The sequence below is a fragment of the Polypterus senegalus genome, chromosome 1, assembly GCF_016835505.1.
Source record: "Polypterus senegalus isolate Bchr_013 chromosome 1, ASM1683550v1, whole genome shotgun sequence".
Classification (NCBI taxonomy): Eukaryota; Metazoa; Chordata; class Cladistia; order Polypteriformes; family Polypteridae; genus Polypterus; species Polypterus senegalus.
The window spans coordinates 3,120,681-3,146,405 of NC_053154.1; the positions used below are offsets into that span (position 1 = coordinate 3,120,681).

The 25,725-nt window shown below is 43.9% G+C and overlaps 1 protein-coding gene across 1 annotated transcript in view; it reads left to right on the forward strand.

The window, feature by feature from the left end:
- The window catches only part of dennd10 (DENN domain containing 10), a 46,048-nt gene extending 32,563 nt beyond the window's left edge, over window positions 1-13,485 (forward strand). The window contains exons 7-9 of the mRNA XM_039743733.1: window positions 4,422-4,529; window positions 4,616-4,710; window positions 12,996-13,485. Of these exons, the coding sequence (XP_039599667.1) occupies window positions 4,422-4,529; window positions 4,616-4,710; window positions 12,996-13,160 (368 nt within the window). The 3' untranslated portion in view covers window positions 13,161-13,485. The remainder of the gene's footprint in view (window positions 1-4,421; window positions 4,530-4,615; window positions 4,711-12,995) is intronic.
- The last annotated feature ends 12,240 nt before the right edge of the window (window positions 13,486-25,725 follow it).

Genomic DNA, 25,725 nt, shown 5'->3' on the forward strand with positions numbered 1-25,725 from the left:
TATGACTGTCAGAGTGGAGGTTGGGACAGGTGGTCCTGGCTCAGCCACAATCCACCTGTAATGTTGCCAATGTGAGTCAAGTGCAGTCGCTAGACTGGTAGATGGGGTTTTGTTCGGGCTTGGTTGCGATCCACCTGCGATACTGCTGCTGTAAATCAAGCACGATCATCAGTGTTTGGAGGGTGGGGGGGACGCCATGGCCCACAGATTGGGAAATGCTGCTCTAACACATCATCTCTTATATATATTTCTCTTCTGGTTCATCCTGCTTCCACCTCAAAACCGGTCCCGCCCACACATAGCCGACACGGCATTTCTCGATTCCTATTCGTCCTCTTCCAAACCCTTCCCCACGCTGCCTGTGGCCTCCCATACACCTTGCTATTTCTGTTATACTGCAACGGTTGTTTCCTAAGCCTTTGTTATAAAATCAACGGCAGTATCTTCTCTGTTGACGGGTTCTTGTACAACGTCATCTCTATTCCACGATCCGGCAACTGTCTGTTCCTATCAGTGGGTTATTTCTTGACACAAACAGTTGAAGAAGGCAATGCACTCTCACTACGACATAGGGCGGTAGATTTCGTTGCATCACATTGGGACAGATTTGGAGACGTTCTTCCTGTTGTTCTTTCCAACAGAAATCAAATTATCACAACAAGTCAGGAGTACTATCAATACATGGCAACATCTAGAGTTTATGGTGGTGAAGCTGAAATTCAAGCTCTTTCAGAGATTCTCCATGCTACCATTGTCATTTACTTAAAACACGACCCAACATCTCACCTTGCATTTACAATTCTGGAAATACTCTGTTCATTTACCTTCTGTACTCAGGACAACTGGACAATGGCTGCTATGAAGCCCTCCTACCGATTCCGATCATGTCTCCACAGCAGCATATAATGAGTGATAACACCAACACATCAGTCCTCAGTCATTCTTCTCTTCCACTACAGTTTCGTCTCACCAAATCTCTCCACTATATGTTAACACTTCTACCTCTCTAGAATATGGGCAGTTGTATGTTTTTGACACAGCGCAAGCTACTGCAGTACGCTTACAAAATAAAGCAAACTCTGCATGCAGCGAAAATGTACTTCTCCAGCTAGATTCCGTGCTCAGAACCTTCAACCCCTTCGCTAAATCATACAAACACATGCATGAAATCACTCGGTCCAATCCAACAGCATCTGTACGAATGGTTTTCGAGGAAAACCCTGGGCAGGATTTACGACAATACAATGCCCCGACATGTCACACCGATGTTGCAGCGATTTTCGTTGCAAAAGATGGCATACTGCCTGCCGGAAGGGACATTTGCATCTATCACGGAAGCAACTCCTGTAAACAGATTTCCACACTCAATATGAATTGCGATCCTATGGTTTACCCACTTTTATTCCCTTACGGAGACATTGGCTGGCACAAAAGATTTACAACATGTTCCCGATTAAAGAACCGCCAACTGAGTTAGGCTTACTCAATGCCAGTTTTACGCGTACAGATTATCAATATGGAATGCATTTAGTATTTTGCACTCCAGTGGCAAACTATTCCTACAGTACGTCGTAGATGCGTATGTTAAAACAGAGGGCGCGCGTCTCAACTATCTCAGATTACATCAACAAGATCTGCGCGTGGAACAATACAAAGGACTATCAGACGCACTGCGAGCAAACGCTGAAAATAACAACATACGTGTAAGCAAAATGATCATATTACCCTCCACACTTCCAGGAAGTCCAAGATACATGCAACAAAACTATTGTTGTACTATTGTTGTACGTGGCATTTCCTAGGGTTAGATCTTTCGACTCATTATCTGTCGTCTCCAGCAAAACACCTATTCACAACTGCGTCTTTCAAGAAGTATTTACTTTCTTCTTGATTTCTGAATTCCTTTCTCACCATTTTCCGTTCCTATTCTTACACCGCGTATGATATGGCGGGCGTCGGCTAGTCTTATTATAATTGGGTATCTTAAACGTGTTCTCGTGGGTTGCAGTGGTAGCATTTGTCACACATGTGCGCTTCGGAGGCAGTCAACAAGCCCTAAGGTGAGCGATCTACTAACAGGTGAGGGTTTGTATCAGGGTACTAATGCCTCTCTCTCTGACCTTGTAGAATTAAAAAAAGAAAAATAATAGAATCATACCTGCAATAAACAATACTATCGAGACTAAGACATCAACCACTTCTTCATGCGTGATAACTCTTCTGCCTGCTGGCGATGATGTCACTTCCGGCTCCTGGTGATGACGTCACTTCTGGTCCTCCTTTGAGGACGTCACTTCCCATTTAATCATTTCCTGCAGCCATTTTGTCTCGTATATATAAAGCCACCATTACCCATCATTTTCTGTCGAATGTTTGAATATTTTTCATTTATTTTGACCAGTGATATTGCAACAAGGCAGTATATACGGGGCTATTCCCCAACTCTTTAAAGTTGTCTTGCAACGTTATTTATCACACACTGTTGCCTTGCAGTAAGGACACCAGGGTTTGTATCCAATGTCCTCCCTGCATGGTGTTAGCATGTCCTCCAAGTGTCTCAGTGGGTTTCCTCCCACAGCCCAAAGACATACAGGTTAGGTGAATTGGCGATAATAAGTTGGCCCCTGGTGTGTGTTTGGTGCATGCTGCATACATAGATAGATAGATAGATACATAGATAGATAGATGTGAAAGGCACTATATAATAGATAGATAGATAGATAGATAGATAGATAGATACATAGATAGATAGATGTGAAAGGCACTATATAATAGATAGATAGATACTTTATTAATCCCAAGGTGAAATTCCCATACTCCAGCAGCAGCATACTGATAAAGAACAATATTAAATTAAAGAGTGATAACAATGAAGGTATAACAGACAATAACTTTGTATAATGTTAACGTTTACCCCCCGAGTCGCATAGTGTGGGGTCTCCTCAGTCTGTCAGTGGAGCAGGACGGTGACAGCAGTCTGTCGCTGAAGCTGCTCCTCTGTCTGGAGATGATCCTGTTCAGTGGATTCTCCATGATTGACAGGAGTCTGCTCAGCGCCCGTCGTTCTGCCACGGATGTCAAACTGCCCAGCTCCGTGCCTACAATAGAGCCTGCCTTCCTGTCTCTCTTCCTTATGCTGCCTCCCCAGCACACCACCGCGTAGAAGAGGGCGCTCGCCACAACCATCTGATAGCACATGTGCAACACGAGTGTGCTTGTCCCCCCCGTCCCCATGACCCTGGTCTGGAGTAAGTAGGTTAGAAAATGACATGAAATGAAATACGTTATCATGCTTTGTATACTGAAACAGGGCAATGGTTTATGAATTCTCATCATGTTACATATATAATGAATTGTATATATACAAAATAATGTATGAAGTATTAAATTATATACTTGTGATGCAATCAGAGGGGGAACATCTCCATCATTGGACTTGCCATATGAGCTGTCCTCGAGTCCTGTTTATGAATCAAACGAATTGATTCACTTAAATGGGTGGTTCAAAAAATCAAATCCATGCAACAAATTGAAATGGCCATCATTATCATTAAGCATCTCCAATATGCACAAATAAGAGGCCTACGTCCAGATTGGTCAGGACTTTTAATTTGTACCTGTGCATCGCTCTCAGATTGTGTGAAGAGTCGCTGTAGCCAATGAACGAGCTATGACTGGGCAAGACTGACCAATGAATGAGGGGAGGCGGGTCTTCAGTTCAAAAGCTCAATTTTATTTAAAGGCACTCTGCTACTGTGTTTTATTTAACAACATGTTTGTCATATTACGTGTGTTTGGGACATTGTGCACAAAGCTGGATACCTGAAATTTGGATTAGGGGATTACTTTTTTCCAAGTTTTCATATTGATGTTTATGGTGTAAGCCAGGTCCCTAACAAAGTCCATTATATCAGGAATTTTCTTATCTTCGTTCTTCATGAACACATGAGACTGACTCAATGAGGGATAATGCGGTCATTTTTAGGTGGAGTATTCCTTTTAAGGCCTCATCCACAGGTGTGAGCCCAGAGGTTGGGTACCGCAGGGTGAACTTTAAGGGCCTTAAGGTCACCATATCTTTCACCCCCATGCCTGTTAACCTTGGTGTCCAGACAGGCCTGTAGCTGCTCTAGCTGTCCTGAAGTGTTGAGTGGCTGTTGAACATGTGATATACATGGCCACCGTAACCTAAAATATTAGGGGTTTCACTTGTAAATGATTTAAAAGATTGTGGCTGACCCGAGAATTCATGAACTTGAGCAGTTGCTCATGTGGCACTCCGTTGGGACAAACATTTTGTGGACTGCTGACTTTTAAAGCTGCTGCCATTTTCCTTTGTTCCTTGCGCTTATCCTTTATTATGCGGGTCTTTGGATGTTTACTTCATTTTCTTCATATGATAGAAGTTTGTTTTTACCCAGGATATATTGCAGGATTCACAGACCCTGAGATCGGGAACAGGTCAGAGCTGTACGATGTGTATGTGAATCTGCCGGAAAGTGAAATCGTCGTCTCCCAGTTTGCAAAAGGTATGCTGATGGTGACGCCTTGGCTTTGATTTGCCAGCCTCAGCCTCTTGGGCACCTTTCACATTGTGTGTCCTCTTTCTCCTCAGATGCGATGGCAATGGGCAAATTACATAAGGATGTGGGACAGCTGATCATTCAGGCCGCAGCGGATCCTGACAGATCTGACAGCCAAGTTGTCAAGGTAATTGAAAAGACAGGACGGTAAGCTCAGCTCCATGCTCTCCATTGTCTGTTCTCTCCTCTCGGCCTCGGCCTGATGTTTTCAGGGCAATTTAACCTGTACAGCCATAACCGATCTCTAAATAACAGTGGAAAGGGGTCGGGAACATTACAAACATTTGAACGGGAGCAGGCCTTTCAGCCCAACAAAGCTCACCAATCCTGTCCACCTAATTTCTCCAAAGTAACGTCAACTTGAGAGCTGCAGGTCCATAAAGTCCTGCTGTCCACTACACTACTTGGTCATTTATTCCACGTGTCTGTGATTCTTTTCGTGAAGACAAACTTTCTAACGTTTGTGTGAAATGTTCCCGTAACGACTTTCCACTTGTATCGTGATATTCTTGTTGATTTGAAGTAACAGCTGGGATCCACTGGACTAAATCCTTTCATAATTTTATTCACTTCACTCATGTCACCTCTCTGTCTCCGTTTGCTTAAAGGATAAGTTTGGTATTTTTCAAGTCCAAGTTATTTCTTCACAAACATGGTGTATGAGCATTAGCCACACAAAACTGTGTTCCAAACGCCAGCATTTTCTGTAAATTTAAAACAATTTCTTGCCTGCACTGGCATTTTACATTGGAATTAAGGGGGCACAAAACAAACGCCTTAACTCTTAACCGAATACGTCCATTTTTAATGCTAAAACAGTTGTCGAGTATTGACCCCCGTCATGTGATCAAACACACATTGTAAAATAGAACAATCAAACAAAACCAAATATATAAACTGCTCATAAAAATGAAAGGAACACATCAGATCTCAATGGGGAAACAACTCCTGCTGGCTCTCTCTACTGCTATGGACTGATATGGTGATGTGTGAGGAACGACAGGATGGAAATGAAAAGGATCAACCAACAGAGAGACACCCCGAAAATCAAAGGGAACAAAATGATACAGCGGCAGGCAGGCAAGTCAATTGGGCCAAAATTTTATTGCAGCAACTCCAAATCATACTCAGTAGTTTGTATGACAACCCCAATGTTCTAATGAGACAACGGATGGTGTCCTGGGGGATCTCCTGCCAGATCTGGACCAGGGCATCACTGAGCTCCTGGTCAGGCTGAGGCGTCAGATGGACCCAAACATAATGTCCCACCCAGAGGTGTTAGGCGAGTGAGCTTGGGGGCGGGGGGTGCAGTAAATGGGATCATCCTCTCGCCACATGAGGCCGGGCATTGTCATACACCAGGAGGAACCAGCATAGGCTCTGACAATGGAGCCAAGGATTTCATCCCGATACCTAATGGCAGTCAAGGTGCCGTTGTCTAGCCTGTAGATGTCTGTGTGTCCCTCCATGGATATGCCTCCCCAGATATACCATCACTGACCACCCACCAAAGCGGTCATGCTGAACGATATTACAGGCAGCATTAATGTTCTCCACGGCTTCTCCAGACGTCTGTCACATGTGCTCAGGGTGAACCTGCTCTCATCTGTGAAAAGCACAGGGTACCAGTGGTGGACCTGCCAATTCTGGTATTCTATGGCAAATGCCAATTGAGCTCCACGGTGCCCACTAGTGGACGTCGGGACCTCAGGCCACCTGCATGAAGTCTGTTTCTGATTGTTTGGTCAGAGACATTCACACCTGCCTGCTGGAGGTAATTTTGTAGGCTCTGCCAGTGCTCATCCTGTTCCTCCTTGCCCAAAGGAGCAGATTCTGGTCCTGCTGATGGGTTAAGGACCTTCTATGGCCCTGTCCAGCTATCCTAGAGGAACTGCCTGCCTATCTTCTGGAATCTCCTCCATGCCCATGAGACTGTACTGGGAGACACAGCACATATGACTAGGGCGCTGCTGCGAGTGGCAGCCTTTCCAGCAGCTTCGTGTACAACTTTATTTTTCTACCTTTTTTCTTTATTTTACTGATCACTCCTACCACTTTCTTTTATGTGGACTCGTTCCCTGGACATTTTCTACTACTTTTACTACTTGTGAATTTCCACTTGGAATTAATAAAGTGTCTGCCTGCCTGCCTGCCTGCCTACCTACCTACCTACCCTACCCTACTCTACCCTACCTACCTACCTAGCAAACCTTCTGGCAATGACACATATTGATGTGCCATCCTGGAGAAATTGGACTACCTATGCCAGCTCTGTAGGGTCCAGGTATGGCCTCATGCTACCAGTAGTGTCACTGACCATAGCCAAATGCAAAACGAGTGACAAAACAGATGAGGAGGGACAAATGTCAATGGGCTCCCTCCACCTGTTTTGGGGGTCGTCTCATTGTTGCCCCCCCTCTAGTGCACCAAAGCAGCTGAAACTGATGCACAAGCCCCTCTGCTACTTCACTGAGCAGATCAACAGCCCACAAGTGTCATTGACCTGATGCTGTACTCATTCAAAAGGGTTCCTTTCATTTTTTGAGCAGTTTATAAAGTATTATGAAAATTCAGCCATTTTTAAAGAAAACCAGCTGTACGCTTATAGCCAGAGGTTTAAAGTGAGTTTTATTTCACCTCACATTATTTTCCTTAAAACAGGTAGCTGAGGCCATGCAGACCAGCTGACAGAGAGAAAGCTTTACTGCCATGTGAGCAGATTGACAGGGAGAACTGAGATGGGAAGAGACAAGTGGAGGCGACTCAGGCGGGCTATTAAAAGAGAGGAGGCGTACCTCGTGGTCTGACGGTCAGTTTAAGGTCAACAGTCACTGTGTGCGAAGTAAATCTGAACAATGCCAGCCAAAGATTGTATCCCATGTTAGGAAACTGCATGTTCTTATCTTGGAACCAAAGACTGAGAGAAAAGTATAAAAGCCCATCTACAGACAGATGGAAGACCTCGCGCCTGCCTGTACCTAAGAACCGTGTCTCCCTCGCCCTCTTAACACTGTCTGCTCCGCCTCCACTTTAAGACGCACAGGGGGCTTTTAAGTAATCCACACCAGTTGAGGACACCTGTGCAAATTGTTTGTTTCAATGTGCGAGGGTCCATTTACTTGAATTGCTGCAGAACATCTGTAGCTTGTAACCCATTAGTTGTCCCCTGATGAAGGCTTTTTGCTGGGTCTTTGCAAACCTGAACTTGATTTTTAAACCTCTTACCCTTTCACCATTTTAGGTCATTCATTACATTTCAGCTGATTACATCTGAAGAAAAACTGAGGTGTTCTAAAACTTTTGACCGGTAGTGTAATAATTCTATTTATTAATACATGGAGATTCTAATGGGTTATGATGTGTGGCACACGTAATAATGAAACGATAGAAACGAAATAAACACCCTGCCTACCTTGATAGATGTGTAAACGATCCAATCACATTTGGTGTTGGAAATGGTCACCTCCTTCTTGCAAACACGCATCAACACGGCGCTCCATATTGGCAAAGGTATCTGCGAGCATTGTAGGGGGTGACGGCAGTAATTTCCTGTTCAGCGTTTCACTGTAATTGTTCACGTGTATGAGGCCTGTTCTTGTACACGTTTCCTTTCAGTGCTCCCCAAAGGAACAAATCTAGAGGTGACAATAGTCCCTTTGAAATGACCCAATTGCCAAAAAAGATTTAATTTATGCCATGCTGCGAGCTGACGTGTGACAGGTTGCCCCTTCTTGCTGGAAATAACCTTCACTGATCGCACGTTCATCCAGTCAAATAGAGTGGCACACTTCACTCGTGCGTACATTTATTAAGGAATACTGTGATCTTTATTTCGTTTGGATTTCTTCATTATTAAGCCAGTAATGCATCATAAGTCGGGGCTCTGCCCATTAGAAACCCCCCAGTATAATAGACCTTTGGTTTAGTAAATGCTGCAATCTCTCTGCTGGGCTCACCGGGATACCTCAGCACTTGTTGTCCTCCTCATTAACCTTTCAACGCCGCCCACCGTTTGGTTTCATCTCCAACAAGAAAATCAACTCTTTGTGCCATCTGCTTGATTTTTAGTTTGCTTTACTTCTGTAATTACGTGACAATTCACGCATGCAAATAATAGCAGGGTGTTGTACCGTGTTAGCCATTATGAATGTAGTGAGAGCTCAAGCCAAAGACCCCTTTTATTGGCTAGTTTAGAGCCCGTCATCAGACATATTCCGAGTTTTAATGTTGCTCGTCAACTGTGCCCCTCATGTCGGCCTTCTCGTCCATCCGCCATGTTCGATTGCGTCATCTAGGTCAAGGGTTGCCAAGTCCAGTCCGGGAGGGCTGCAGGTTTTCATTCTAACCCTTTTCTTAATGAGCTAATTAACTTCTTTTGAACTCATTTGAACTGATTTGCTCTTGAAGACTCCGACCCCTTAATTGTTTCTTCTTACTTAATTAGCAGCCAAACAATAATGAGATACAAAAATGAGCCGAAACAACTGGTGTCCATCATACAATACCTGAAAATAAAGAAAGGCGAAGGTCTCAGGAATGTCGATCTGCTCAGGTCCACAAAATAGTTTAACAAAACTCTTAGGAAGAGAAAATCCACAATTTCAGAAATGTCTGCTAATGCACCACGAGAGCAGCAACAAGCCATGAAATTAAAGAACGAGTTTAATTAACGACAAGAATCGGCACCTCATTAAGCAGCTGGCTGGAGTTTGAGGCCCTGACTGAGTTGGTCTTCTGTTGGCTCCCTCACTTCAAGTTTCACTTCTTGTCTGAGAGAAGAAGTTCAGTCAGCAGGAGGACGGACTTGGATGCTGCCTTCCGCTGAGCAAAGTACTGTGGGTAGCAGGAAGAAAGAGAAAGCAGGGTTGTTTTCACTGTCTAAGTATTTGCACTTCACAAAGTTAGAGAGTTCCTTAGAAATAGCGTGCGACAAGTGAAGTAACACAAGTTCTGTTGATTTGTTTTTCGTTTGTGTCATAATAGTTACGCTTGGAATTTCATTAACACTAGTGATGAGTGAGCATGCTTGGCCGAACATGTGTTCGGCTCGAGCATCGCTATGCTCGGAGCATGGCGCCACTCGAACAAGCACCACATGTGCTCATGCGCCATGCTCGAGTCTCCGCCCCGCACGTTCCGCGGGTTGGAGACAGTTAATCAAGGGGCAGGTAAGTACTGCCCTCACTGTAATGCCAGTAGCCATGTCAGGCGGGTGCTAAACAGCATGCACTCGCATATAACGTTTTAGAGCGTCAGCTCACCTGCAGGCACTCTCATATCATGTTTTAGAGCAGTGAAAGGCAACCTTTTTCGAGTTGTGGCGCACTAACTCCAAAAATTTTCTTTTGCGGTGAACCTAAGGGACTGCCCATAAATAAAGTCGTGACGACACAATCTACAGACAATCCCCAATAAAAACAGTACATTTTACAAGTTTGAAAGACATTTTATTAATGAAGGAATCAAAGGAAAAATCTTAAATTTAATTAATGTGAACGTTGAGGTTGTTTTTCAGCACATATGAGATTGATGCGAGGATCAACTTTCGAAAGACAGACGCGCATTTCCTTGTCGATCATCGCATTTCTTAGACTTCATTTCCGTAAGTGTTCCGTTATCTGTTTTTCCAACATAATTTTTTTTTTAAACATTATCTTTTTAATCAACCAAAAGTTCAAAAACACTAGTAATTATAAATATTTTACAAAAGTTTTCGCGGCACCCCTGGAAAATTGCGCACCGGTTGCCCGACAATGTTTTAGAGCGTCACCTCACCTGCAGGCACTGGCATATAATGTTTTACAGCATCATTTTTCCTGTAAAATTGATTTTTTGGGGGGTTTTGGGGCGTGTTTTTCTCAGTCTGTAAAAGTGGCGTACAACTCAGACAAACTGGTTCCCAGCTGTGACTTGGGAGTCCAAGATGCATCCAGACATCGTCCCCATGCTGTTCCCAGTCCATTTGGGTGGTGTTTCTGTCACTTTCTGACCTTTTCCAATGGGCCAGGCACCCTCCCCTCTTCAGAGCAGGGGGTGCCTGGTTGTCTCCCATTGATTTACATTATACGCACACGAACATCGCGATGTGTTCGGACCGAACACTTTGGTGCTCGCTCATCACTAATTAACACTAAACGTTTCTCAATAGTGCCTTTAGTTATAAGGTCCCACCTAGTGGCCAACTTCAGTATTGTAACTTTAAGATTAATATTCATGTAAGATTTGCGATGTGATTTTTCTTTATGTGTAGTTTGAGAACTAAGAATAGATCTACTTTATTTTTTATTGTAAACCACACACCCACACTGTTATATGTACCGCTTTTTTGATTTGGATTTGAAATCTACCTTCCAAGTGTTTTTATGGACACTCTACTACGAATGCCAACTATTCCTGCACAACCAGAAGAAGTCCTTTAGTTGTTTCTCTATTTCACTTCTGTTTGGGTGCCATTTAAGGAAAGAAATGAAGCAATTCAGGGGAACAAATCTTAAAAAAGCAAATCAATTAAAATGAATTCACAAGAGGTTAATTAGCAGCACAAACAGGGCACTCATTAAATAAAAGGGTAAGAATTAAAACCTGCAGCCACGGTGGTCCTCCAGGAGCAGAGTTGTCGACCCCTGATCTCGGTGATGCATAGCACGCATAACGAGAAAGATTACAATGTGCAAGCTTTCAAGTCAACTCGGGCCCAGCATCTCGCCTGAAGAAAGGAGCCTGAGCCGCATATTGTAATCTTTGTTGTTAGCCAGTAAAAGGGGGCACTTGGCTTGACTTCTCACCACAGGCAAATAGAAAATGTAATCCTTACCGTGAGAATAATAGTACCAGGAATATGTGATAAAAAGATTATTTCCAGATCCCTTTTGTTGTCACAAACATGCGTCAGAAACGTAGAAGGCAAGTTTTCTTTTACTGAAAATCCAAGAGGACATTTTCGCTAAGTTTTTAGTGGTGCTTCATGTCCCGTTGCTTCCATTGTAAAGTGCCAGTGTGGGCAAGATCTTTTTTTTGTATTTAATATATAGCAAGTGCTGGACTTTGGAATAGAATTTCGCGTGGCAAATACATAAATATCATGTTTGTGAAGAAATAACCATACTGATCCTTTAAAGTGGTCATCTCCTTCAAGTTATCTTAGTCCTGAGCCAGCTGGTTGCTCTTCTCAGTCACTTTGTGTCTGCCATGCAACTTTTTGTAGCCGCTGACTTGAATTTCATTCTTATGCCTTTTTTTTTTAGTTTTCTTTTCGACTTTTTTTTGTATTAACTGTTCTCTTTTGTATTCAACTACCGTATATACTCGCGTATAAGAAAAATCGATCACAAAATCAGACCCCGACTTGTACGCCTGTTCAAAAATGCGACACTTCAGGTTTTTTTTTTTATTTTTTACATCTTCTTACCTCCTCCAATCTCACATTAGTTTCTCAGACGCATCACATTTTGTTACCAATTTCTTTCGCTACTTCAATGACGTTTAATTTAAAACCAGCTTCATATTTTCTTCTGATCGAACGCTCCATCGTAGATAAGATGTGAGATGTGAGATACAAAAAACAGAGCAAACGTCGCTTCAGAATAGTTGGGGTATCACCGTGTGGTCCCGTAGGCACAATACGCTGTGGTGACTCTCTCAGTTGGGCGGCCGTTAGCATATCATCATCTCTTGGACCATTAGCATGAGTTTCTCACATTCGACTTATACGACTGACATTATAAAATACCAGAAATTAAACGGTAAAATCAAGCCCCAACTTATCCGAGGGAGAACTTTTCTGCGAGTATATACGGTATTTTTAATATTTTTGGAATTTTGAGTTTTTGAAGTGGTGGACATTTCTGGGCTCTTTTGAATTTTCTTTAATTTCAATGGCAAAAAATGTTCTTTTAAGTTTTATCTTCTTGGGCCTTTTAAGAGTTGTTAGGCCTTTTGCTGTTTTGACTTGTCAGGCTTCTGGCCATTTTTATTTTTTTTACTTTTAAGGCCTTTGGCTTATTTCTTGTGAATTGTGGGCCTGGCTCATAGCACATGTCTTGTAAAGTCCATCTGAAGGGCCAGCTTGTTGGATAAAAGACAAGAGGGAGCGGTGCAGCGTTTTTCATCTCAGGGTGTCCACCCCAAGTTTCACCAATGATTATCTGGCCTTTGGCCTACAAGCTTCCCAGATGGCTACAGCTGATGATAAGAACTCCACCTTGTAGGCTGCAGATAAGGAGCAGTTACTGCTGGGCCATCTAATTCTATTCAGAGAGTTCATTTTCACTCCTTTCATTTCAGTCTGATGATGTGTTGCTGATGGACAAAGCAGGGCACGTTCCCAGCTGGAGGCCTGGCATGGCCTGCAGCACTCCTTCAACAGTAGGGACGTTGTGATAAAGTTTGTGCGTTTCTTCTTTCCTTCTTTAGGATCTCGCAGCAAAAACGAGAGAAATCCTGAGCACCCTGACATCGCTGGCTGAATGTGCTGGATCAAAAATCACCCTCGAGCATTTGCGGCAGCGACGATTTCCACCCGCGACCGAGACTTTCCTTTACCACTTAGCGGCTGCGGAGCAAATGCTGGAGATCTGACTGCTGATTGGCCTTGTGGTAGCCCAGGTTAAGCAGCTCACGTGTAATCGTTTGGCCTCCTCCTGCCTGGATACCCATATGTTTGGTTTTTTTTTTGCACTTACAATACTAACCAGTGTCCATGATTCAGACTGTGTGGCACCAGAAAGGCTCAATGTATTGACGTGCACAGCACAGTGGCTGGTTTGCCCACCGTTGTCCCTGTCCTGGCCTTAAGTCAAGGATGTCTGGTTTGAGATCTGCCATCCAGGCCTGGTGATGCACTTATTCAAGCCCAATAAACCACAGAGGTTTGTATAATAATAATAAATATATTTACACGGCAGATTTCATACATTGAATGTAGTTTTCCAAAAGTTATACTTATTCTTAAAAATAATGTATAATGAATAATTTTTATTTTAAGATTACTAATCTTGTGCTGGACAGCTGGCTGTTAAGATTTTTTAGAGGATTAGCACAGTTTTGATGAAAACAGACCATTCAGCTCAACAAAGCTCACCAGTCCTACGTGCCTCAGCCGTACGTCCTCGAGTGACCAGAGGGCAGGGTCAGAAGAGTTTTGGGACCAGAAGATAGTGGGGTCAGGCCTGGGAGGAAAAACCAGGAAGTCAAAAAGTTATCCAAATAGCAAAGCCAAAAAAACGCTGAACCAGAATCGTAATAATCTGTGAGCAGACAGCCGATCCGGTGAAGCACACACTCCAGGGCCTGCACTGAACCGTTTCACTGCCGTGTTCAGTCAAAGGGAGAACGGCCGCCTCCACCGAGACGTGAAATCAGCATTTAGATCAGTGATTCCTAACCTTATTTGAATCACGGACCCCTTTAAGAATCAGATGGAAGCTATGGACCCCCTTCCCCAGAAATATTCACATGAACACAACTTTGCATGCAATGAATATCATGGACTTTATTGATCGACAGTTGATTGTCTCGTATGTATACACAGAGTATTATTAAACTTTAAAGTAGACAATCTAAAAACAAAAAAGTAATAATTGACACTCATTGTAATTATGAAATAACAATCCTATTGTGCAAATGAAAGCAGATCTACTGCTCTACTACATTAATCATTAAATACGGGGGTCTTCCCAGACTGTCTTAAGACTGCTGTAGTTAAACCCCTACTCAAGAAAAATAATCTTGACCCCTCTGCTTTTGAAAATTTCAGACTCATCTCTAACCTGCCTTTCTTAAGTAAAATTCTAGAGAAGGCAGTCATTATGCAGTTAAATGATCACCTCAATAAACCTGCTATTCTTGATAAATTTCAGTCGGGTTTTACAACAAATCACAGCACAGAAACTGCACTCGTTAAAGTAGTAAATGACTTGCGGGTAAATGCAGACAGAGGCTATTTATCTGTTCTCATCCTCTTAGATCTGAGTGCTGCATTTGATACCATTGATCACAATATTCTTAGAAATCGCCTTAGTCAATGGGTGGGCCTCTCTGGCAGGGTCTTAAATTGGTTTGAATCCTACCTGACAGGGAGAAAATTCTTTGTTAGTTGTGGTAATCACATCTCAAAGTCACATGATATCCGATATGGTGGTCCACAAGGCTCTATCAGGGTCCGCTGCTCTTCTCAATCTACATGCTTCCGTTAGGTCAGATTATCTCAGGGCACAACGTGAGCTACCACAGCTATGCTGATGACACACAGCTGTACTTATCAATAGCACCTGATGACCCCGACTCTCTCGATACACTAACAGAATGTCTGACTTGTATCTCAGAATGGATGAATAGTAACTTTCTCAAGCTAAATAAAGAGAAAACTGAAATCTTAGTGATTGGCAATAATGGATTCAATGAGGCTATTAGAAATAAACTGGATACATTAGGATTAAAAGTCAAGACGGAAGTAAAAAACTTAGGGATAACTGTTGACTGTAACCTGAATTTTAAATCGCATATTAATCAGATCTCTAGGACAGCATTTATTCACTTAAGAAACATAGCAAAAGTTAGACCTCTTATATCATTGAAAGATGCTGAGAAAAAAATATATATATATATATATATATATATATATATATATATATATATATATATATATTTGCAGCTGGAGATCCACAAAGGGAGAAAATAAATCACATATCATAAAGTAGTTTTTATTCCTGAGCTTTCAGCCCCTGCCAAGGGCCTTCATCAGAGGATAATGATTAGACTTCAAGAATCAAAGGCAATATATAGCAAAAATTACGTGGAGGTTGGGGGGCTAATTCAGTGTGATCGGGGAGGGTATTGGTTGTAAAGTTTTATTTATTATGAACATGTTCTTCTTAAGTTTGCATATGCTGGGTTTATGTCCAAATGTCTGTTGATGGCGTTCTCATTTGTTCTATATTATTTGTTATATATATATATATATATATATATATATATATATATATATTTATATACAGTGAACCCTCGTTTATCGCAGTTAATCCGTTCCAGACTCTACTGTGATAAATGAATTTTCGCAAAGTAGGATAAATCGAATGTTTTTGCAGTTAGAGTATAGAAAACCTGTTTACGACCTTCTAAATACGTTTTTTAACATTATTAGAGCCCTCTGGACATGAAATAACTCACTTTAGTCACCATTACACTCGTATTACCCAATATATTAGACAAAATAAGAGAAAATAAGATGTTACAAATATCATATTATTACTAGGCTCACCCGCCTTTTAAGGCGACCGACTTTTATCCTCAATTTGTGTTCGCTCCATGTGTACATCAGGCATGTAAGTGTAGGGAATGAGAACATCAAAGTGCCCATTCATAACATCTCCCGAAAACCTACGTTTATTTTTTACCCCCTCGAGTGCCTGTCCAAAGTCGTACAATGTCAGCCCGAATCTGTACCGCTAAAGACGGAGTTTCATGCACTAAATAAGCTATAGATGAGAATAAGCAAGCACCATCTCCCCTGACATTTACTACGCGGTGAGGCATTTGTACTCCATCAACATTCATTATTTCCAGAGACAGAATTTTTCCAGCACATCGTGCACAAAAGCAAGGGAACGATGAGAGCACCAGAACTTTGCTCACATCATGTCGCTTCGTACCGCAAGTAGTAAGTCTGTGATAAGCGGAATACTGCTACACTTTGCACTCATGGGATGGAAGAACAATTCCGACCCCTTTTATATAGTAGATTATTGTACTGTACATTTAATTACACACACACACAGTTCTTACACACAACCACTAACCTATGAAGGCACAACCTCAGTAGGAGAGTCTTCAGGTGGTGCAGTATCTTCAGCAGGTGCGTCGTTGTCTTCTTTCGCTGAAGGAGTACTAGGAGTAGGCAGTGGGTGTCTGGGTGCGCGACTGAAGAACATCTTGATAGGCAGTTGCTGGCGCTGTCTTTTCATATGCGTGAGGAGGCTTTTGAAGGGTATTGCCATCTTTGATCATATCCAAGAGTTTCACCTTCTCCTAGATAGTAAGCATCTTCCTCCGGTGCTTAGTTTTATTGTCAGAAGGCAGCAGAAGCAGAAGAAAAAGCAGCATGTTTAGGAGCCATCGTAGGGCTTAGATAAAAGTTCTCAGAAAGCGCATACGTAGTGACGTAAGCATGTATGAGAAAAAAAAGTGAAGCCGCGAAAGTCGAAGCGTGATATAGCGAGGGATCACTGTATGTATATATATATTGTGACAGATTAAGGGTAAGCTCACACCCTTGTACCCTCAGACACTACGTCAGACACCAGATAAAAGTCCAAATAATTATTTATTATAATAATTATGTGCACAAAGCACGCTCCTCTCCACAATACTCAATAACAATAATCAATAAACCAATCCTCCACTCCCAGATGCTTAGCCACCCTTCCACCCAACTCAGCTCGCCGTCTGTGAGCTCCCACAGTCCTTTTATATCCCCCGACCCGGAAGTGTTCCCAATCCAACAGCCCACAAGTCCTTATTCCTTCCGGGTCAGGATACACAATGCTTTTTCTCACCCCGGAAGCCTGTCACTCTTCCTATGCCGAACGTCCGGGTCATAGGGCACAAAGAACTCTTCGGTCCTCCCTGCAGCTCCCTCTCGTGGCCCCCATGGCATCCAGCAGGGCGGTGCATAAAAACTCCATTGTCCGTGATGCCCTGCTGGTCTTCTGGGGACCTCCATGCTGCAAGGAGGGCTCCACCTGGCGGCTTGGGGGTATTGGCCGGGATAAACAGCCGGCCATCCTCCACATATATATATATATATATATATATATATATATATATATATACAAAACCAACACCTGCCAGTCTGCTTTCACGAGAGAACTTCTTCACAGATTTAGATTGGGCCGTTTTCTAGAATTTGCTTGAACATTCCGGCTGATTTTGCGACTTCTCCCATCGCACTAAGTATCATAGTTTGCTTGCAGGAGTGATATATTTGTGCTAATCCGACAGGCAGGCTGCGGGCCGAGGGGAGGAGGAGGAGGTGGCGGCGGCGAGACCTCAGGAGTACGGACCCAGGCGGGACCCTCCTCACTCACGCGTCAGCCTCTGGGTATCTTATATCTGCTTAGTTAGTGAACGAGAAACTACTTAACGGATTTAGATCAGGTTTTTTTTTCTTTCTAGAATTTGCTTGAACATTCCGGCTGACTATGTGAAGTCTCTCATTGCGCTACGAATGATATATTTGTGATATATTTGTGCCAATCCATGACAGAGGCTGCGGGCCGAGGGGAGGAGGAAGCATGATGTCAGGAGTAAGGAGCCAGGCGAGACCCTCCGCACTCACGCGTCAGCCTCTGAGTATCTTACATCCGCTTAGTTAGTGAAGTAGAAGCTACTTAACGGTTGTAGATCTGTTTTTTTTCTGGAATTTGCCTGAACATTCTGGTTGATTTTGCGACTTCTCTCATCATGCCAAGTATCATAGTTCACTTGTGGTACCAATTTATTTGCGCAAATCCGAGAGAGACGCAGCGTGCGGGGCGGTGGGGCCCTCCTCACTTACACGCCAGCCTCGGGACATAACCTTAATTCTGCTTAGTTAGCAAACGAGAGAACTACTTCATGGATTTAGAACTTTTTTGTTTTCTATTCTAGAATTTGCTTGAACATTCCGGTTGATTTTTTGACTTCCCTCATCGCACTAAGACTCCTAGTTTGCTTGCAGGATCGATATATTCACACTAATCCGAGACAGAGGCTTCAGGCCGAGGGGAGGGGGAAGTGTGATGTCAGGAGTGGGGCGGGGCCCTCCTCGCTGTCCTGTTTTACTACTATGTGGGCAGGGCCGTGGGGTCATGGTGATTAGTGAATATAAATGTTCATTTTAATCTGACCCTCATGGACCCCCCCTCAGACCTCAGGTTAAGAACCCCTGGCTCACATTGTAGTGCGATGCTTTGCCTGGGCCTTACGCACACAGATTTGTTTTGAAGACCTGTGAAGTCGTTCCACAAATGCCTGAATCGTGAGCGCGCTCACTGAGTCCGACTAAGCCTCAGTCCAAATTATCACAAATACGTTTGAAAATGCCATTGTCCCTTCAGAAATGTCCCAGCCACGCTCACGTTTTCAGATCGTTTTGTAAAACTTTGTCACCCACTCTCAAATGCCCAAATCGTGACAGTCTTTCCTTTTGTGCGTTTGCGGGTTGTAAGCCAAGAGCACCATCTGTTTCCAGAGCAAACCTGACATGAACTGAAATGTCAAAAGAATGATGAAAGAAACAAAATGGCCGTGTTTGTGTGGCTGGGTTGATGAAGCACAGGAGCCTTTAAAGGTTACAAACAAGCAGTGTGGACCCAACAATTCACACAGAATACGAGGGATGGAGGGGTCAAGCTAAAGTTAGAAAATGGAACGAACCTTCACAACTGATCAGGTCATAATGGAGTCTTCACCCTTCTCAATGCACTGGACGTGCCAGCAGGATAAAAGCTTTTGTCTGGTCCTCGCCTCCAGTCGTGCACCACTTTCTTCACATCGTCATCCATCTTGAACTGATGACCACCCAGATGGTTTTTTAGCGGTCCAAAAAAGGTGGAAATCACACGGTGCCAAATCTGGCGAATAAGGAGGATGTGGCAATACCTCAAACTTCAGTTTCTAAAGACAAGCCTGAGTGTGACAGGAGGGTGGGCATCGTCTTACAGCAAAAGGATTCCTTGAGACAGCAGATTGAATAGCAGGCTTCACAGTGGCCTGCAGCAAGTCCCAGTAACTTGCACTAGTGACTGGAGTACCCCCTCGGGGTTTGACAGTAACTCGGGTGCACGAGGGGCGGCGAGGACAAGACAAAACCTTTTATTCTGCTGGCACTTCCAGTGCATTGAGAAGGCTGGAGACTCCATTGAGAAATGACCTGATCAGTTTTGTGAAGGTTTGCTCGATTTTCGAACTTTAGCTTGACTCCTCTTCGTAGAATTTCTGGTCAAAATGAAAGTTCTGGTTTGTATAAAAAAATTTTGCAAAACGCCATTTGTGTAATTCCTGCCATTGACACAGAAAGAGAGCTCCTCATTCCCAGTCTGGAGCTAATTTCCCATGCGTCCTTCAGTCATTTAATATTACTGAATAAAGTTCTCTCCTGTCACGTGTAGACTGAGCCATCGGCCGTGTGTTGTAGTTGTTTTGGTAGTACGATGCCCGCTTGCTGATCACAATCATAAAGATACGCCTGACCGTTGGTCCGTTCCTCCACAACGCTCGGAGTGTTCACATGCTCGGCCTCATCTGCACTAATCTGCTGTGAATGCCACTGTTATGCTGTTCCTGCCTTCCCTGGGTCCTTGTCACATTTTGTTCTTTTGGTAATCGTACTCTTCTCTATGAAGTGCCTTAGTTCTCTTGATTACTTTCGATCCTTAAGAACAGATTTACCTTCCGTTATGCACCTCATTGATTACATTGACGTTTTGTTTCTCAATGTGTGGCACAGTTCAGTGAATAGGCCATCAAGATGTTGCTCTATGTTGCCAGGGGTGTGTTTTTGCATGATGCAACTTGTGACGTCATCATTGCAACACGTCAAATACCGGAGCAGCGTGTACGTCCTTATCTGTGTTTTTATTAAAACAAACTCCTTTCAAGGTGTCGTCTACTTTGTTTGGATTTTCTTGCACGTCCTTTTCGACTACAAGGGTTGCCAAGTGATTTTCGGCTTCTCCCTTCACGGTTATGTCTTTTACTTTGATCCCCCTGTTTTCATTTGCTGGTCTCAGTCCTCTCTTTATCTCCCGTGTTTGGCTCAGCTAGAACCAAATTGAGAAACAGGAAGTGGTGGTTGCTAGGTAACAGCAAGGGACAGGCTCCCCGTGTAGTGTGCTTTGGCGTGGAGAAAAGCAGCAATGTGCATGTATGCTGGTGTGTATTTGTTTGGAAATGTGCAGCATGGAGGGCACCCGATTTTGCCACCATCCTCTTTTCCATAACAGCTTCCATTGTGTCCAGGGCTCACCCTTTCCTGATAACTTTGTTCCTTAGGAGGTTGCAGTGCAGAACACCACACAGGCTCCTGTGGACTGGTAGAACATTTCCAGCAGCGTGCTGCGCACATCAGAAGACCCGAGTCTTCTCAGCAAGTCCAGTCTACTCTGACCCTTCTATCCAGTCCAGTTTGCTGGTCCTTGTAGCTCTGCACCACTTCCACGTCCTCCTCCTGAATGGTGACTGGTCTCAATGGCCTCTTGGCATACCAGAAGCCCACCACCAGCTCTTTTGCCTTGCTGATGCCGAGTTGCAGGTTGTTGTCCCTGCACCACAACCTTCCTGTTCACTGACTCATCTCCATTATTAATGCAGGCTTTGATGGAGGATTCATCTGAAAATTTGTACAGGTGGCAAGCGCTGGTATTGTGTTGGCAGTCTGTCATGTGGAGGGTGAAGACGAAGCGAGGCAGGGTGGCTCTCTGAGGTGCTCCTGTATTACACTCCACCATTTCTGACACACAATCCCTCAGCCTCACAAACCGCTGCCTGCTGATCTAGCCTTCCATGAGCTAGAAGACTGTGGGGGCTTCAAGATTCAAAGGCTTCAGCTTTTTCCCCCCAGTCAATGAGGCAGAATGCTGTTAAGAACACTGGAAAAGTCCAAAAAGATGAGCCATTGTGACTATCAATACATTACAGTTGAACCAACATCTGTGCGGAGACTCAGGCTAGGATGAAATAAACAGCCAAGAACAGGCAGTCGGTCATTTTCTAACCCACTTATTCCTACACAGGGTCGTGGGGGTGCTGGTAGTGCTAGTACAGGGTGCCAGTCCAGAACAGAGGGCTATAATTCAACCAATGACAATTCTGATGGACAAAATATTGCACCAATGAGGAGGAGTGGATTTTGTAGTCCAATCACGAGAGGGTATCCATTCATTAATTCAACAACTAGCTGTACTCATCTGTCTGGACATTCTGAGGAAGCTCTTACACCCTCCAAAATGACAAGTTGCACCCTCTGAAACTAAGAAACTGATGAGCTGCTCCCTCCCCTGGAAGCTGCAAGATGACCAGCTCTTCTCTTAGTGGAACACAAAGCTGAGATCCAGTCTGCCGAGCAAAGTAACTGTGCCAGTGGGCCTAGAAGACGGAGGAGCAGCCATTACTTCGACCAGGGGACTTCAGCATGTAAACTCTTGTGTCGGTCTGGGAGGAGCCTCTTGAACCTGGATGGCCGACAGTCGTAACCGAGTTGAGCCTGGCAAATGAGGACACGTGCATCCAAACAAAGGGTAGGTGCAAACAGTGTCCATGGCTGTTGAAGTGAGCTGCTACAAGAACATCTCTGTTGCCATACCTGTGGAAGTTCATTCTTTGGCGGAGTGTTTGTCCAGTTTCTCCCACATAGAGTGCAGTGTCGGACATTTCATACCGAGAATTAGGGAGACCACATTAGATGGTCTGCAAATGTTGTTCTAGTCGGCAGTGTGGTACATCTATTATTATTTGTCAGTCAGTCAGTCAGTCATTATCCAACCCGCTATATCCTAACACAGGGTCACGGGGGTCTGCTGGAGCCAATCCCAGCCAACACAGGGTGCAAGGTAGGAACAAACTCCGGGCAGGGCGCCAGCCCACCGCAGGTATTGTTAAATTTTTTACATTTAAGATGTCTCACTTACAGCTTTTCCAATGCTGTGTCCATATAAACGCAGGGAACTCCGGTCTCTGTATTCCATCTCGCCTGAAGAAGGGGCCTGAGTTTCCTCAAAAGCTTGCATATTGTAATCTTTCTAGTTGGCCAATAAAAGGGCTCATTTAGTTTAACTTCTCACGACATCCATAATGGCTAACACGGTACAACAACCTAGCAGTGCATTCCAGCATGACAAATGTATCCCCCCTGTGAAAGATGGTGGCACTAGTATCGGGCCTCAGGCCTGTTTTGCTGCGTCTGGGCCAGGACGGCTTGTCATTGTGGACAGGAAAGTGGATTGTGAATTACATCGGCGAATTCTAAAGGGAAATCTTTCTAGTTCGCCAATAAAAGGGGCCATTTTGCTTAACTTCTCACTTCATGCTGGAATGCTGTGTTTTTCTTTCTCCAAACGTAACGCTTTTCATTTGAACCAAAAAGTTCTACTGGGGTCTCAACTGTCCATAAATCATTAACTCCTTCAGGCCTGTGCACATGCTCTTCAGCAAACGCTAGACGCGAAGCAATGTAAGTGGTGGCTTTCATTTGCATCCCCGTCACGCACACCACTGTTGTTGAGTGTTCTCCTGAACATGAACGTTAACCACCGTGAGAGAGGCTTTGAGATGCTTAGAAGGTACCCTTGGTGGACAATCACATGCCTTGCCTTTGGAGTGATCTTTGGTGGTCGCCCACTTCTGGGGGGAGAGTCACATTAGTCTTAAACGTCTTCCATTTGTACGCTGACTGTGGATCGGTGTAGTTAGAGATGGTCTTGTGGCCTGTCTCTGCATGACGAGCTCTTTACCTGAGGTCCTCTGAGGTGTCCGTGGCGTGATACACTGACACTGCACAAACGTGTCTGAGGATGAAGGCCGTGATAGGACCCCAAACGGGGGGCCATTCACACCTGATTGCCATCCCACTGATTTACAGCACCGGACTTGAATCTCACCTTCAGGTCTCCTGCTAGGCTCACAAATATGACATACTGAGGGATTTTCCTCAATAAAGAAATGACTAAACATGACATTTTGGTCTCATTTTTTATTTATTTTTTTTTAAGATGGGTTCTCCATATCTACTTGTAGGACTCTGATGATGGTTTAAGTCAAATTTATGCAGGAATGTGGAAAATTCTGAAGGGGTCACAAACTTTGAAGCACCACTGTATATTCAGTTGTCGTATTTCTATAATCCGTTGTGTTTATCAATAAACTCTATTATTCTGTTTCTTAAAATGAGTGGGCGTGATATAAATCTACAGCCTGGAGACCCCATAGCACAGAGAGATAAGGTAAGTTATTCCCTTGAATTATTTAATCAGTAACCAGTGTGGCCAAGGGCAAGGGCGATAATGAATTAACCAAAGTTAAATCTCTTCAGATTCCGACAACATTCCGCATGTAACCCTGCGGTTACACGTTTTTCTCGGCCATCACGACAAACTACATGGTGTAAGTAACATATTACAGAATATCATTTTGGGTCGAAGTATCTCTACATAGAAAAGGCAAAGCCCCCACTGACTCCTCACAGATTCTCCCACTTTCCATATTGGTGGGAAGCAGAACTCTCACCTGCTCATTCCTTGCAGTGTATTTACAAAAGTTAGGTATGTCCGGGTGACGGGTGTACCCCCTAAACTGTGTATATAGATAGGGAAACCCCTCCTCAGTATTTCTGCGACTTCCAATAAATGTAGGAAGCCCAAATTTCCCATCATCCCTTACACTGCACTTACAAACGTGAAGTATGTTTCATTTTGCGCCATGCCCCGTAACAAACTTTCCAAAATAACGTCTTCTTTTTGGCGGTTCTCACCATTATGCCATAAGGAACTTTCTGAACTGACCTCTCCTTTTAGCAGTTTCATTCCTTATTTCCGTTAACTGATGATTTATTTCACGACAGAAACGCACAAGGGCTGTCCCCATTCCCCCTTCCTTTTTCCGCACACATACCCCCCGTGGTTGGCTCCCTGCCTGTATACATTAATGCCATCCCGCGCTCAGGTGCCGCCTCACTCACTTCCTTACTTTCCTCAGCTGTTCATCGTGCTCCCTGCTCCCTTCTTCTTCACTCCACCGCTTCAAGCCTGTTATTGTTGGCCTTGCAGCCTCTGCATACTCTACTTTTAAAGGTCGGCGCACCAATTACTGTATGTTACTATGAAAACTGTAACGGTACCAGTCTTTGGATCAAATCTCTGTACCAGAACCTCACTGAGGTGACTGTCTTCACTGGCACTGACTCAGGAGAGACCCTCTCATACCCTCTGAGCTCCCGTTCCAATTCAAACGCCTCCAATTTCCAGTAAGGGTCTTCTTCACTGTGACAATAAATACGTCACAGGGCCAGACTCTAAAAAAAGGTTAGGGTGAGGGTGACTTGGCACAAGATGGCTTCTCACACGGCCGACTGTACGTTACACGCTCAAGAGTGAGCTCAGCAGACCAGCAGCCTGGTCATTTTACAGCCTGAGGGCAGAAAGAGAGCCTTACATCCTAAAAATGGGCATTTCTCATACACGACATTTACAATCCTAAATGAAACTCTTTACAATCATCAGATTCACTCTCAGTACTAAAATAAGCCCACGACAATTACATTGACGATCCTGTTACGTTACTTTTCAAATGTTTCCTTTTCTTCAACACACCACGTCTCTGCTGCGAAGCGCGGGTATTTTGCTAGTACAAGATAAACAAATCTGAACAATGACACTCTTCAAATTTCAGGGCTAGCGCCTCCAACTTGTAATGAAGTGGTAAAGCGCCGCAGAGCAAGAGTAACAAATGGTGAACAAAAACAAGGACACAAGCGTTTCCCACGGCAGGCAGAACCCAATGACACCTTAAATATACTGTAGGGAGTTTCTAACGCGTTGGCCTTTCCCAGACGATGTCGCTGTGAGTCAGATAGCAGGTCAACCTCAAATCGCCCTCGGACCCCTTCCTGCGATACCGATAGGTTAAATAATATGACTCTCACAATATGAACAAAACGACGGTGAGAAACAGACACGGTGAAAATAACTATGAAATCAATCTCATAAAAAACTTTACAAACGTAAATGGCAGCAACCAAATTTGTGAACGCACCTCCCATCCCACACACCCCAACTAATACAGTATGTGAATAACTTAAACGAAAGAAAACCCCTCGACATTGACAAACCCCAAAGTCCAGGCAGTTTTCAGACACGTATGATAATTTCTCTCCATTTTCCTTGTTCTCTTTTCCCCAGAGTCCTCAAACACGCTGCCCCAGGTAAGCAAGGCTCGCTCTTGGCTCTCTCACAGTAATTTCTCCTGACGTTTCTACTTCACAGTGGGTCGGCTGGTAAAATCTTCGAGGTGGCCACCTCTGTAGGCGGGTGAGGCGATCCTGTCTGTGGCCGTGGATAGTCAACATTTGGTCTTGTTGTCCCGTTTTAGCAGTTGGTGGTGTTGTCTTTCATTT